The sequence below is a fragment of the Dermacentor andersoni genome, chromosome 4, assembly GCF_023375885.2.
Source record: "Dermacentor andersoni chromosome 4, qqDerAnde1_hic_scaffold, whole genome shotgun sequence".
Taxonomy (NCBI): domain Eukaryota; kingdom Metazoa; phylum Arthropoda; class Arachnida; order Ixodida; family Ixodidae; genus Dermacentor; species Dermacentor andersoni.
In genome coordinates this window covers 223,593,551-223,607,671 of record NC_092817.1, presented here as the reverse complement: position 1 = coordinate 223,607,671, position 14,121 = coordinate 223,593,551, and the positions used below count along the sequence as shown (strand labels likewise).

Sequence of the window (14,121 nt, the reverse complement as noted above, 5' to 3'; positions counted from 1 at the left end):
GCTGGTACTCGACGTAGCTTCGTCGAAGGTTGTAGTGGCAGCTGTTGGTCCTTTGTTGGTTCTTGATCCGCAAGCGGGCGAGCTGTCGGGCTTTTTCAGCGCGCTTGAGATAGGTGGCTATGTCAAGATTCTCTTCGTCGCAGACGTGCGGCAGCATGGCATCAAAAGTTAGTTTCGTCTTTCACAGTATTGCTACTGTTCTTCATACATCACTCCACGTGACATCTGGTGGAGGTGCTTTTCGTTCATGTACCGGACGCCCCCGACAAGCCGTGATCCAAGCCAAGACAACAAAGAGAACACTAGCGCAGTCCCAGACCATCGAGCAAGCCGCCGTCTTCAACAGCTGCACCCGGAGCACGGACTTTTACCTCAGAAGACCAAGAAGATTGTGGCCAAGGCAACCACAATGGCAGCCCCAGTGTCACCCATCGTATTTCAACAGCCCAGAGAGCACCCTACCTTCCGTGGAGCTACGTCGGAGAATCCGGAAACCTGGCTCGAAACCTTTGAAAGGATCTCGACCTTCAACAACTTGACCTCTGAGTATAAGCTACGACATGTGTACTTCTGCTTGGAAGATGCTGCGAGGACTTTGTTCGAGAACCGGGAGTCCACCCCTACAACATGGGACCTGTTCCGCAGCAACTTCTTGAGGACGTTCACGAGCGTTGTCCGTAATGATAGGGCCGAAGTTCCGCTGGAAACCCGAGGCCAACTACCCAATGAGACCATCGCCATCTTCACGGAAGAGATGACCCGTCCTTTCCGGCACGCTGACCCGGAAATGTCTGAAGAGAAAAAAGTGCGTTTCTTGATGCGAGGCATAAAGCAAGAACTTTTCGCCGGACTGATCCGAAACCCACCGAAAACCGTAGCCGAGTTCTTGACAGAGGCAACAACGATTGAGAAAACTTTAGGAATGCGCACTAGGCAATATAACCGCCAAGTGCTCATGCCTCACCTGCGCCATCCAAGCACTGGGTTCCGGTGATCTCCAAGAGGCGATCAGGGCCATCGTGCGCGAAGAATTGCGCAAGGTCTTGCCTTCGTCGCAGCCTCAAGTGGCCTCGATTGCTGACATCGTGAAAGATAAGGTTCAGCGATCGCTTGGAGTTCCTGAGGTTCAACCTCAATTACCGCAGCCCCAGCCAGAAGCAATGACCTACGCCGCCATTAAGTTTCCCCTCCGCGACCGCGCCAAGGCCCTGTAACGCCCCAGTTCCGTCGTCCGCTGCCGCCAGCACGGCCACCCGTCGCCCAGCGCACCTACGCGAGGAAAACAGACATTTGGCGCGCCCCCGACCACAGCCCGCTCTGCTACTATTGCGGCGAAGCCGGCCATGTGTCCCACCGAGGCACATACCGTGACCTGGGATTGCGAGGCTTCGCCGTCAACGCAGCGTGACCGAGGGAAGATGAACGCCCTCCTGACATCGCCAAATACCTCGCCGCTACTCAGTGGAACCCTCGACGACCGTCCCGTTCGCCGTCACCAGGCCGCTACCTGTCGCCGCAGCGCCGACCATACACAGGCCTAGCCTGGGGCCGGTCCGTGAGCCCACATCCGAAAAACTAAAAGCAGCAACCGGTGGAGGTGCAGTTGCTGTTCATCGAACAGACGAAGATACTCCGCCGCCTACGAAGAGACTACCTCGACGACATAAGGACACACTGCCGTCCCGACGAAGACTGCAAGCAAATACGCCGACGAAAGACGACCTGACGACGCCACGTACCAGCGACAGGTCAACGCGACGCAGCCGTGATCCGACGCCAAGGCCTAACTGTAATGCAAAACAAAGAACCACCGATCTCGACGTGCTTCTCGACGGCCACGCAGTCACCGCCTTAGTAGTACACACAGGAGCCAATTACTCCCGTCATGAGTAGCCCCGTCGCAGCCCAGTTGAAACTAAAGACTGCATGGGAAGGCCCATCGATTCGGACCGCTGACTGTCACCTCACAACGCCGACTGGAATCTGCACGGCGAGAATTACCATTCAAGACCGGGCTTACCCTGCCACCATTGTTATCCTCCAACAGTGTTCACGAGAAATCATTCTCAGCATGGACTTCCTGAACCAATGCGGTGCAATCATCGACCTGAAGTCGAAGTCAGTAACACTGTCGGAAGATCAAGCTATACTACCGGAAAGTCCTCGTAGTCACCACGCCTTGAGCGTGTTCGAAGATCAAGTGAGCATCCCGCCTCGCTCCAGCATTGTTATTTTGGTCGGCACCGAAACAGCCGCTGACGTAGAAGGCGTCATCGAAGGTGAACAACGTCTACTGCTCCATCGTGAAATTTGCGTCGCAAGAGGGATCGCTCGACTGCGCGGAGGAAACACGAAAGTGTTGCTGACAAACTTCAGCCAGGAGTTCAAGCACATCAAGAAGGGCACGACGATCGCATACATCGAGAAAATTCTGGAGACCAGCAATGCGTTTGTCCTCTCGGATTCTGCCACATCTACCCTATAACTGTAGTTCCCGTGCCAGACTTCGACATAAATCCAAATCTCCCCGTGATAAGCAGCAACAGCTCAGAAGTCTGCTTCGACGATACAAAGACTGCTTTTTGACGTCATCAAGAATTCGACAAACACCAGTCGAAAAGCGTCGAATAATAACCGAAGAGTGCGCTCGACCACTCTGCCAGAGCCCTTACCGAGTTTCGACATGAGAACGCGAAGCTATAAAACAAGTCGACGAAATGCTGTGCGGCGACATCGTCCAGCTGCGAAAAGCCCGTGGGCGTCTGCTGTTGTCTTAGTGAAGAAAAAGGACGGAACCCTGCGTTTCTCCGTCGATTATCGTCGACTGAACAAGATGACCGAAGAAGGACGTATACCCCCTCCCACGGATCGTCTCTGCAACGCTAAATATTTCTCGTCGACGGACCTGGTCGACGGAAGTCTGGCTACTGGCAAATAGAAGTCGATGACAGGGATCGCAAAAAGACTGCTTTTATCACGCTAGGCGGCCTCTACGAGTTCAAGGTTATGCCATTTGGACTGTGCTCGGCGCCTGCAACATTCCAGCGCATGATGGGCACAGTTTTAGCGGGATTGAAGTGGCAGACCTATCTTGTTTACTTGGAAGACGTCGTCGTCTTGCCGGAAATTTTGCCGATCACCTTAGGCGGCTTGCGACAGTATTAGAGGCCATTAAGTCATCAAGGCTCACTCTGAAGCCGGAAAAGTGCCGCTTCGCTTACGATGAGCTTCTGTTCCTAGGCCACGTCATCGGCAAATCTGGAGCCCACCCCGACCCACAGAAGACAGCTGCCATCACAAAGTTCCCACAGCGCATCGACAAGGCAGTGCGTAGATTCCTTGGCAGGTGTGCCTTCTATAGGTGCTCTGTCAAGGACTTTTCACGCATCGTGGAGCCGCTAACACATCTAACCAAACGTGATGTCGAGTTCAAGTGGGAAACGCCGCACGCCAACACATTTCAAGAACTCAAACGACGCATGCAGTCGCCGTCGGTACTTGCACACTTCGATAAGGATGCCGATACCGAAATCCACACTAACGCCCGTAGCCTAGGCCTTGGTGCCGTCCTAGTCCAGAGAAAAGATGGACTTGAACGGTAGATATCTTATGCTAGCCGGACGCTGTCAAAAGCAGAAGGCAATTATTCTATGACTGAAAAGGAATGCCTCGCCATCATTTGGGCTACAGCAAAATTCTGCCCTTACCTATATGGCAGGCCATTCCACGTGGTCAGCGACCATCATGCGGTGTTTTGGCTAGCTAACTTAAAGGACCCTTCAGGACGGCTGGCGCGGTGGAGCCTCAGAGTGCAAGAATATGACGTCAAGGTAATCTACAAGTCTGGACGAAAACACTTTGACGTCGACTGTCTACCCAGCGGCTCCACAAGATGTTATGTGGAGTGACGTGTGAAGAACACAGTAGCAACACTGTGAAAGACGAAACTAACTTTCATTGGGCAAACCTGTGCCCACAAAAACAGACTACACTCAAAGAATGGCGACAACGGTGAACACAGTCGGCGATCGTCAAAATCTGATCAGCGGGTCAAGCGTGTCGGCTTTTAAAGATCAGTTGTCGAATGTTCCACAGTAACCGCTGGGGCCCGCGTGCCTTCCACAAAGTTCTACACCATTCGCGTTGTGCATAGATGCAATCAGATTACACAAGGTTCGGCGACAACAGACCGCGGATAGAAGCATCGATATCATTCTAGAAACTTCCGATAGATGTAGACGCGTCCTGCGCTGAGCAGTAACATTTTTTAGACGTTAAAAGCGCTCACGCGTAAAAGATAAACGGGTTCACGTGTAAATATATATATATATATATATATATATATATATATATATATATATATATATATATATATATATATATGAAGAACTTGAGTGGTGCTACAAGGTAAACAGAACAAGTATTGAATTTCGACAGTTTCGATCGGTGGACCGATTTTCATCAGGGTTTACAAAAAAATGGCAGTTCGGCCCTGGTAGTGAAGACACCAGACCGGGTGCCCGGTCGTTCTTACATACATCAAACTGAGAGGAACAGTTGTGACAGTGATTGATTTTCGGCGCCTTGGCAGATTTACAGTGGCCTTTGGCAGCTATGCAGGGCAAGAGGAAGGCGGAGTCACATGTATGTAGAGCAAGGAGGTCAGTGAGGAAAAAAAAAGGGAAAAAGAAAGGAAAAGGAAAGAAAAAGAAAAAAGCACACAGGAGGAGGGAGACGTAAGTCGGAGAGTGAGGGGGGCGGGAAGTAGCGGCAGCTAGGTTGCCGTGCACCCGAGGCAAGGAGGGGAGAAAACGGTCGCTCCGCAGCCCGCAGACCGTTTTCTCCCCTCCTTGCCTCGGGTGCACGGCAACCTAGCTGCCGCTACTTCCCGCCCCCCTCACTCTCCGACTTACGTCTCCCTCCTCCTGTGTGCTTTTTTTCTTTTTTTTCTTTCCTTTTTCTTTCTTTTTCCCTTTTTTTTCCTCACTGACCTCCTTGCTCTACATACATGTGACTGCGCCTTCCTCTTGCCCTGCATAGCTGCCAAAGGCCGCTGTAAATCTGCCAAGGCGCCGAAAATCAATCACTGTCACAACTGTTCCTCTCGGTTTGATGTAAGAACGACCGGGCACCCGGTCTGGTGTCTTCACTACCAGGGCCGAACTGCCATTTTTTTTTTGTAAACCCTGATGAAGATCGGTCCACCGATCGAAACTGTCGAAATTCAATACTTGTTCTGTTTACCTTGTAGCACCACTCAAGTTCTTTGCGTTTGAAAGGTAGCCTGAAGAATCCCTCTTTGCCTACTATATATATATATATATAAACGCAGGCCAGGCAAGGAGTGGCAGCTGAACATTTTATACATTTAGCAATGTTTGCAGGGCAGATTGGAAGGCAGACGGGTCAGTGATTGTTACAATATCTTGGGGTAGGGCGTTCCATTTGTTCAATGATAACACCAACGGGGAATTTAGGAATTTTTTGGTCCTAGCAAATATGGGAGACACTTTGCATACATGGTCATTGTGGTTGGACAGATAACGGGCGGGCAAGATGGGAGCAGATGAAAAAGATGAACCGCTATAGTAAAGGGAGAGAGAAAAAAAAAAGACGGACGGAAATATTTCTGTCATGTGCCAAGATCCGGAAGATTCAGGGTCTGCTTTAATGCCAACACACTATGGTACGGAAAGTAGGATTGCAAAATAAAGCGGGCAGCCTTATTTTGAATTGATTCGATGCAATCAGAAAGGTTAGCTGTGTGTGGGTTCCAAATAATTGAGACGTAATCGAGGGTTGTTCTTATAAGGGAAATGTATGCACAAAGTCTTGTGTCACTGTTTGCAAGGTACAGACAGCGTTTTAAAACGCCGAGTTTTTTAGTGCCTTGTTAGCAATACGCTCGACATGCATGGTCGAGCTTAAATCAGATGTAATAACGCCCAGGTATTTAAAAGAAGTTCGTTCGAGTATGCAATTGCGTAGCGTGTATATCTTGGACGGAAAGCTTAGCTTGGAAGAAAATGTCGCGACCTTAGTTTTATCTGAAATAATTTCCATATTCCATACATGACACCACTCAGCTAATGTGGTTAAATCTTCTTGTACTACGGCAACGTCATTAGGGGTGGTTCTCTATGAATTACACAATCATCGTCAAAGAGCCGTATTGTTGAATATATATTCATAGCTAGGTCATTATTATATATTAGGAATAATAACGGGCCTAACACAGACCCTTGAGGCACCCCTGACCTAATGCGTATGTTGTCAACTGCTGCCATATCATCACGCGGATGTTCCGACACGCTCTGCTTCTGTGTAACCAGTGGGTGACGGCGGTCTTTCCGAACTTTGCCACTGTAAGTCTATTGGGAATGGGGTGCAGGCAGGTCGGGCTCGAAAAGCTCTGGCCAGTCGTCGTCATCCCACTGGAGCGCCGCAAACCTGTTACAGTAGATGTCGGCACTGGTTGTGTGGCAGCATGCCGAGGCCATTGCTTATGAATCCCGCGACGAACCTTTTGAGTGGCCTTTTGCTCTGTGGGACAAGTTGGAGAAGTGATCTTGCGGTCGTCGCTCTTGCAGAGTCCACATCGGTAAGGCAATGTGCCAGCTAGTACAGCTTAATCTGGCGCTGTAAACGGACAGGATCGGCGCATGTGGCCAGGTCGGAAACAGTTGTAACAATAGACGACGCTGGGTTTATATGGCCGAGGTCTTAGAATGCAGCCATAGTAGTACAGGCGGGCGGGGGAGTTGGTGGATGCTGCAAGGCGACGATGCAAGAGCGCCCCTTTCCTGTGTAACGCACTTGAATGACACGGTGAATAGGACAGTAGAGCTCACACTGGAGAGCACTCTGGTCCTCGCCAATGTTAACGTTGTAAACGACACAGCGCTGCAAGTCTGAGCTTTCTACCAGGTACAACTGGAACGGCATGGCGACTTCGCTTGTGATCGATAGACGCTGAAGGGTTTGCAAACGATCGACAGCAGCCAATGTCGGGAGCCACACAGCAAATGTATTTGACTTCTTCCTGGCCGTGAAGCCACGGAAGCCTGTGGTGCCAAGACAAGCGTCTAGATTTGCCTGAATAATCCTGGCGGGATCTCCGCGAGGCTTGTGGGGGCCAGAGCTTCCAAAGCCGGCAATCCGCCGGCCGCTTCGGCCAAGGCCAAACTACAGTCATAGAGACTACAGTAAGCCGGCGATTCGCCGGCCTCTGGAAGAAATGAGTTTTTAAAAGGCCCCGACAGATTGCGCTTCCCTCTGCACTGTTGTTGGGTTGTTTCGTCTTTTTAACACCCATTAACACCAGATGCACATAGTTGTCAACTATTTTGGGCTTGGTTCGAAAAAAAAAAAGGAAGTTGACGTTTCCTCTTTTTCTGTTGAGTCGTTCGCTGCTTCTCGAGAATTGAGCATGACGTTGCGAAGGAAAACAGCTCTCACATGTGAGGAAATTCTCGAGCTGGTGTTCCAAAGTGATGATGAAAGTGACTGTGGTGATGATCCAGAAGCTACCTTGGACCAAGAAAGTGGCGACGATGAGAGTGACGGCGAGAGCAGCAGTGGTTGTGAAAGCGATCTGTGTGTATCTGAAGGCACTCCGCTCTCCTCCCCACCGCCTTCCAAGAAGCCAAGAAATGAAGATTGGCAGTGGGAGGAAAAAGACCGTTCAGATAATGTATCGAAACTGTTTTTACCGGAAGTCCTGGAGTCAAGCGAGCGATCCAGCTCAAAGTAGGTGAGAGTCCTAGTGCTTTGAGTTTGTTTAACGCTCTTGGAGATGATTTTTGGGACATGATTGCAAGGCACAGCAACGCTTATGCAAGGCAGAAACAGGCTTCTAAGCCGGACCCCACATGGCATGAAACAACACCAGGAAAGATGAAAGTTTATTTCGCGCTGTGTGTGCTAATGAGCCAGGTACGAAAGAGCAGCATCCAGGCATATTGGTCACAAAGAAGTGTGATCTGCACACCATTTTTTGTGACGTTGATGCCCAGGCGTTTCTGGGCGCTCTCCCGATATCTACATCTCTACGACAGCAACCTTGCAGCATCTGATGACAAGCAGTGGAAGCTTCGACCTGTATTGGACTATATCATCAAGTCTATAGGTAGTGCCTACTCTCTAGAAGGTCTCGCTATGAACGAGAGTTTAATGAAATTTCGTGGTCGTCTCGCATACGTGCAATTCAACCCCTCAAAACGAGCCCGTTTTGGGGCAAAGTTCTACAAGCTGTGTGAATCTGCTAGTGGCTAGTGCCTGAACTTCTGTCCATACAGGAAAATGTGAGCAAACTACCGCTACCATTGGAATGTTGTGTAGCGAGGCCATCGTCATCAACCTTGTCGGCGATCGTCTCGCGGACGATCACACAATCTACATGGACAATTGGTATTCTTCACCACGCCTTTTTCTTCACATAAACCAAGCAGGATCAAATGCTGTGGGTGCTGTTAGGGTGCACCGTAAGAACATGCCCAAGGAGCTAAAAAAAAATGAAGCTAAGAAAAGGCGAGTGCAAGGCCTTCTTCTCGCAAGGCATCATGGCTTTGACATGGCAGGACAAGAAGCCTGTCAATATGCTCTCTACGTGTCACAGCACAGCCAGTGTGACTGACACCAGCAAGAAAAATCGCCAAAGTGGCCTGCCTGTTTTGAAGCCACAGGTTGTGCAGGACTACAACCGTGGAACGGGAGGTGTGGATCGAGAAGATCAACAGCTCGCTTCCTTTCCTATAATGCGAAGGTACGCAAAGGATACAAGAAGATATTTTTTGACATCATGGCTATCGCTGTTTATAACGCTACATCCTATCGGGCAAGATTACAGGAAAGCGAGTGAGCTACACACACTGGAAAGTCGACCTGGCGGAACAGCTGATCGAAGAGGCTGTGCTACCGGGATACCGGCGACGAGGCAAATTGCCTGTTGGTGCTTCACCGAAGCGGCTAGAAGCCTGTGAGTGGGCTCACTTCCCTCACCAAATCTCACCAAACGCAATCAAGCAAAATCCATCCAGGCAATGTCATGTCTGTAAAGCTCAGGGGAAGAAGAGCGAGAGCCGGTGGGAGTGCGAGAAATGTGGAGTGGCACTTCACATGCCCGTCTGCTTCAAGACCTTCCACACTCGCAAGGTACTCTGAGTGCAGTGCTTCCAGAAAACATTCTTAAACAAAATAAAACAAAAAAAATGCTCATCTGGGGCGCAATAGTCGGTGCTATGGAGGTTTCTTTACGACGCCATACACGGCAGTCCGTGGCGCCGAAAGTTGCGCGGAACAGCTCGTGGGAACGCCCGTCGAAGCCGCGGAAGCGAATGGGTTAATGGTTGCTGTATAGAAAACCAAGCCCAGTGTCGACACAACTGGGTAGTCAGTCGTTAGGCAGGAACGCTCGACTTGGGAGCCGCTGTTGGTCGAAGACTAATCTGGTACACATTGTTCCGAAGGACGCTTCCGAGAACCTCGGGGGGCCGACGGCACAGATGGTAGCGCAGAAGACAAGTCCAGAAGGGTACTCGGTTCGTCATGCACAACAATTGGAGCCCCATTCCCTATCGGTGTCTGGGAAGCCATCGCCGGGCTCTGCCCTGAGGGCAGATCACTCACGGTCTGATGTTTATTTTGTGAAGGCAGTGGGTGGGCTGTAGCCGAAGGTCCTGGAGCAGGAACCAAGAGCTGGGATCCAGACTCGGGTGTCAATTCTGCGGCTGGTAATGCCATCGTGACGAGCGGCACCGGCGAATCTACCACCGCCAGTGCGTCACCGGAGGCACTAGGCCTAGTCCCGGTGCACAAATCAGCTGCAGGGCCGATCAAGTGATATTCACGGAATGCCAGAAAACCAGACTGCGCATGAGCGTCCGGAGCGTCCTCGGATGACTTGTGGTCTAATCTTTTGAAGTATGGAACATATTTAAGCGGAAGGCGAGATTTTTCACAGGAGCGATTTTTCACAGGGACACTTCGTCGTCTTCCCTCATCTTGCCTTTTATCATGTACGCCTACAACACTGCAAAGCATGAAACTACCGGCTACAGTCCTGTCTATCTTTTTTATGTTATACCACGCCGCAGCTTCCTCGACACCATTCTACATTTTACTCCTCTTGCGGACTCTTCTATTGCCGAGACTCTCTGCTTCACTGAGGAAGCACACCGCATAGCTCAGCTCCGTACGTTGGCATCCCAGAACCGCTCGAAGATCAGCTACGATTCACGCCATAAGAATGTGTCCTACGACAACTGGGACAAAGTTTCTGGCTCGTTACACCGGTCCTTTCGTCATCACCAATCACCTAAGTGATGTGACCTATTCAATTGCTCGTCTCGTTGCCAATGGCTACTGGTCTAAGAAGACGCAGCTTGTTCACGTCGCCCGCCTGAAACGCTGCCATCTCCGTGACTCAGAGTGGACGTAACGGTTACTCGCCCAGCAGGCTTCGTCTGCAAAGGAAGGAGTGTTATGCTAAAGCTACAGAGAGAACGGAAGAAGAGAACGAAGTGTGCTTGTCTTTAGAGCGGCTCGATGTCGGCGCGGCCCCTTTTCATCAATTCATCTTTAAATAAACGCACCCCATCGTAACAGTTTCATCTTAGGGTTGTTGTAAAGAAACAGAAGCCAGCAAGGATTTTGTGAGTCCAATGCAACTCGGCTCATTCAAGCACGATAGAGTATCCTTTCCTTGTTGACTATCTGATGGAACGAAAACAAATACGAAAATGTTTCGCATGCACTATTACAAACAACTACGGTATAGCAGTTATAACAGCTGGTAGCTGCCGATTTTCCAGCCTTTAAAAGGAAATCAAACAGTGATGGTGTTAGTAAATCCACATTGGCGTCTGTTTTTAGCACCAATGTATGTGCTTCGACACTTCAGCACCTAGTTCTATGCTGTGACCTTAAAGGGGGTGCCAATCTCAATAGATTTACAGTGACATCTTTCCAAGGCTCTATTTGCAGTAATATTGTGGAAAGAGCTGGATCACTAACGAAGAAAAAGAAAATGAAGGCCAAATTTTTTCTGAGTAAATTTTCCACCTATACCACACAGCCATCACACAGTACGAGATCATGGAATGTCTCCCTGCTTGAGCCATCATGCGCCATAAGTTATCAAAATTTGTTTGTTTACAATGCAGTGTAAATCGGTAAGCAATTAAACAGCTTCATATCCGGTCAATGCATTTTTGACACTACAACGGTTCTTGTACCTCTACCAACTCGCAAAGCGCAGCCGTGTGGCCATTTTATTATGAAGGGGTGTCGGTGTAGTAGCGCTTCTTGAGCGTACGGTACTTCTTCAGCATGTAGAGTGCCTCGAGCTCCTTGATGATGTACTGGCCCCTGGCAAGCAGCATGGTCAACTGCTCAGGGTCCTTGACGTCGCGGTTCTTGAGGAAGGCCGCCTTCAGCCGACTCCGGAAGTAGTCGTAGCCTTTTGGGTAGTCACGCCCAAGGTGCAGGAGCTGCGGGCACCCAGTACAGGTTGAGTCACAACATCACTCTCGGCACAATAGGTGTTAAATGCCAAGTAAAGTTACTTATATCACCAGCTCAAGTATGTTGCACAATATTAGCCTTTGTTACACTGGTGCCTGCAACCATGAACCACACTTGCTCATTTGTATGTAAATCAGGATTGCACAATTGATTGTGCAGTCTTGATTTCTACTTAACTCCTGACACCAGTTACTTTCTACTTTAGTAGACAGTAAGTGGTCTGAAGTAAATGCAACAAACAGCATTCATAAAAATAATTTGCTGGATGTGTTGGTAATCTGTACCTGAGACTAAAGTACGAAATTACAGAATGGGAAAGGGAAGACAGGCCGAATGAAGTGCTGAACTATCAACAAAGAAATTTTATTAAAATCACATGATTGAATACTCTTCCAAAAATGCGACGATTACGATACTCCCTAATGCAAAATTTGAGCGCAGCTCTATACGTGTTTTCATTGTGCGATATATTGGCTGGCGCGGACAATCTGTCTCGTGCAGCATGTTGCAATAGAATCGAAGTGTGGTGCGACTGCCTCAATAACCTGGAGATCAGGAGAGCCAGCGCGTGGGTGACGTGTGGGCGCAATTTACAGCAGCCGCCGCAGACAGACCTCCCAGACGACACGCTACTCTGGTGCCATCTCGTTGCCATCATCGTCTCACTGTGCTTTTTTTTTTTGTCCTCACGCTTTTATCATACCCTCTTCCTCTGCTTTTTGCCTCATAATTCCGCTGCGCCCTACTCCTCCAATTTCATCTTCGCGTCTTTCATCCACCGCTACGTTCCGCATTCGCTCTTTTATCCTTCTCTGTGCTCGTTAGCTCGGCTACGCCAATGCTCGACGCAGGAACAGATGCCTAAGAGCTGTGCTCTAAAACATGTTACAAGAACTGAAATAGCACCACTTCCTAAAGATTAGCAGCAAGCTAATCAATTCCCAATTGTGCAGTAAGACAAATGGCCACGCGACACACATATCAGCTGCCATGTGAATGCAGTAAACCTCCTCTAGCTCCCATTTTGCACTATCTTTGTATTTGGAAAATATCTTGGTGTCCGAAACATCCGCAGCACAGCCAAAATGCTTTACAATGCTGAGATAAATCTGATGCTGGCTTGCCCTTCAAAGAAGCCCGGTGTTTCCTTAGATGTATGTTCATGCATCGTTTTATCTAGTCGATATGGTGTACATAGCGTATCTACTGGGAGGGGGGGGGCAAGGGGGGACTTGCCCCCCCCCCCCCCCCACTCTCAGAACTGGAGCGGGGGGGGGCAAAGAAGGTCATTTACACCTTCCCCAACTTTTGAAACCTGGGACTATATGCGCCTAGAGTCCCAACAAAGATGACTCGGGTCTACAGAAAGCGGCTTGAAGCCCTGGTAATGGGGGTCTGGCCTCTCCACCAGCGGCACATGGAGTCTCGGCCACATCTGTTCTTCAGCGCACTCATCACTGGTATTTTATATAGCACAGAGTCTACTCGGTAACAGTTAGTAAAGTTCCCCACCTCTGCAAATCTGCAGTATTTCAAGTCTTGATCTAGACATTCATTCGGGCTACTTGGTTTGTCAAGGTGCAACTGAACCTCAATAGTGCAATTCAGGTTCCCAGAACTTTGAAGACTGCTTTCACTTATTTGGTTGTGAAAGGTGTCGTGGTGAAAGTGAGGCAGTACGAAGCATTCGCTTGTCGCTGCCAGCACCCTTCATATCACGTCAGCACTGTGACAGCAAGTGCTCGTGGTCATCGAGTGAGATGCGTTTATATTTGCCTGTACATGCGTGACGACATGCTTGTTATAGGCGTATCTACCGGTTCGAGAGGATGTGTTTTCAATTCTGCCTGTGGCAGAATTGAAAAGGAAAAGTAGGTCATTTATCCCCGCCCCATGTACACACACTTCTGAAAGCAGGCACTGTCGGCTGCACAATGCACAGATACAACAAAACAACCGCTGAAGCCAAGCTTTCTCTCAGAATTGGGCTCACATAGGTACAATTTATTTATTACGTATCCCCTGCTTTCGGACCTCGCCTCCACGTGCTGTAGCAGATGACGAATATGTTTTCCTACCACGATATTTTTTACTTTAACGATCGTCCTTTGGCGCAAACTACAGCTGTTAATCATCGCATTAATACCGGTGATGCCCCTCCTATTCATCGCCGCCTGTATCGAGTGTCACCGGCTGAGCGTCAAGTTATTCACGCCGAAGTTCGCAAAATGCTTGCCAAGAACATTATTGAACTGTCATGTAGTCCATGCGCGTCTCCTGTTGTACTGGTCAAAAAGAAGGATGGCTCATGGCGCTTTTGCATGGATTATCGGCACCTTAACACGGTTACCAAAAAGGACGTGTATCCCTTACCTCGGATTGATGACGCCCTCTACTGCCTCCACGGTGCTCGCAATTTCTCCTCTATTGACCTTCGCTCCGGCTATTGGCAGATTGCCGTGGACGATCTAGACCACGAGAAGACTGCTTTTGTAACACCCGACGGTGTTTATCAATTCAAAGTGATGCTGTTCGGTCTATGTAACGCCCCTGCCACTTTTGAACGCATGATCGACTCCCTTCTTCACGGTTTCAAAT

The 14,121-nt window shown here is 49.4% G+C and overlaps 1 protein-coding gene and 1 pseudogene across 2 annotated transcripts in view; one reads left to right on the top strand and one right to left on the bottom strand.

Annotated features, from left to right (window-relative positions):
- The first annotated feature begins 4,389 nt into the window (after positions 1 to 4,389).
- Positions 4,390 to 11,126, top strand: LOC140217444 (piggyBac transposable element-derived protein 4-like; annotated as a pseudogene).
- A 99-nt stretch (positions 11,127 to 11,225) lies between these two features.
- LOC126538394 (electron transfer flavoprotein regulatory factor 1-like) overlaps positions 11,226 to 14,121 on the bottom strand; it is a 72,625-nt gene continuing 69,729 nt past the window's right edge. For both annotated transcript variants that reach the window (XM_055074747.2, XM_055074746.2), the window contains exon 3: positions 11,226 to 11,489. In XM_055074747.2, coding sequence (XP_054930722.1) covers positions 11,274 to 11,489 — 216 coding nt within the window. In that variant the 3' untranslated portion in view covers positions 11,226 to 11,273. The remainder of the gene's footprint in view (positions 11,490 to 14,121) is intronic.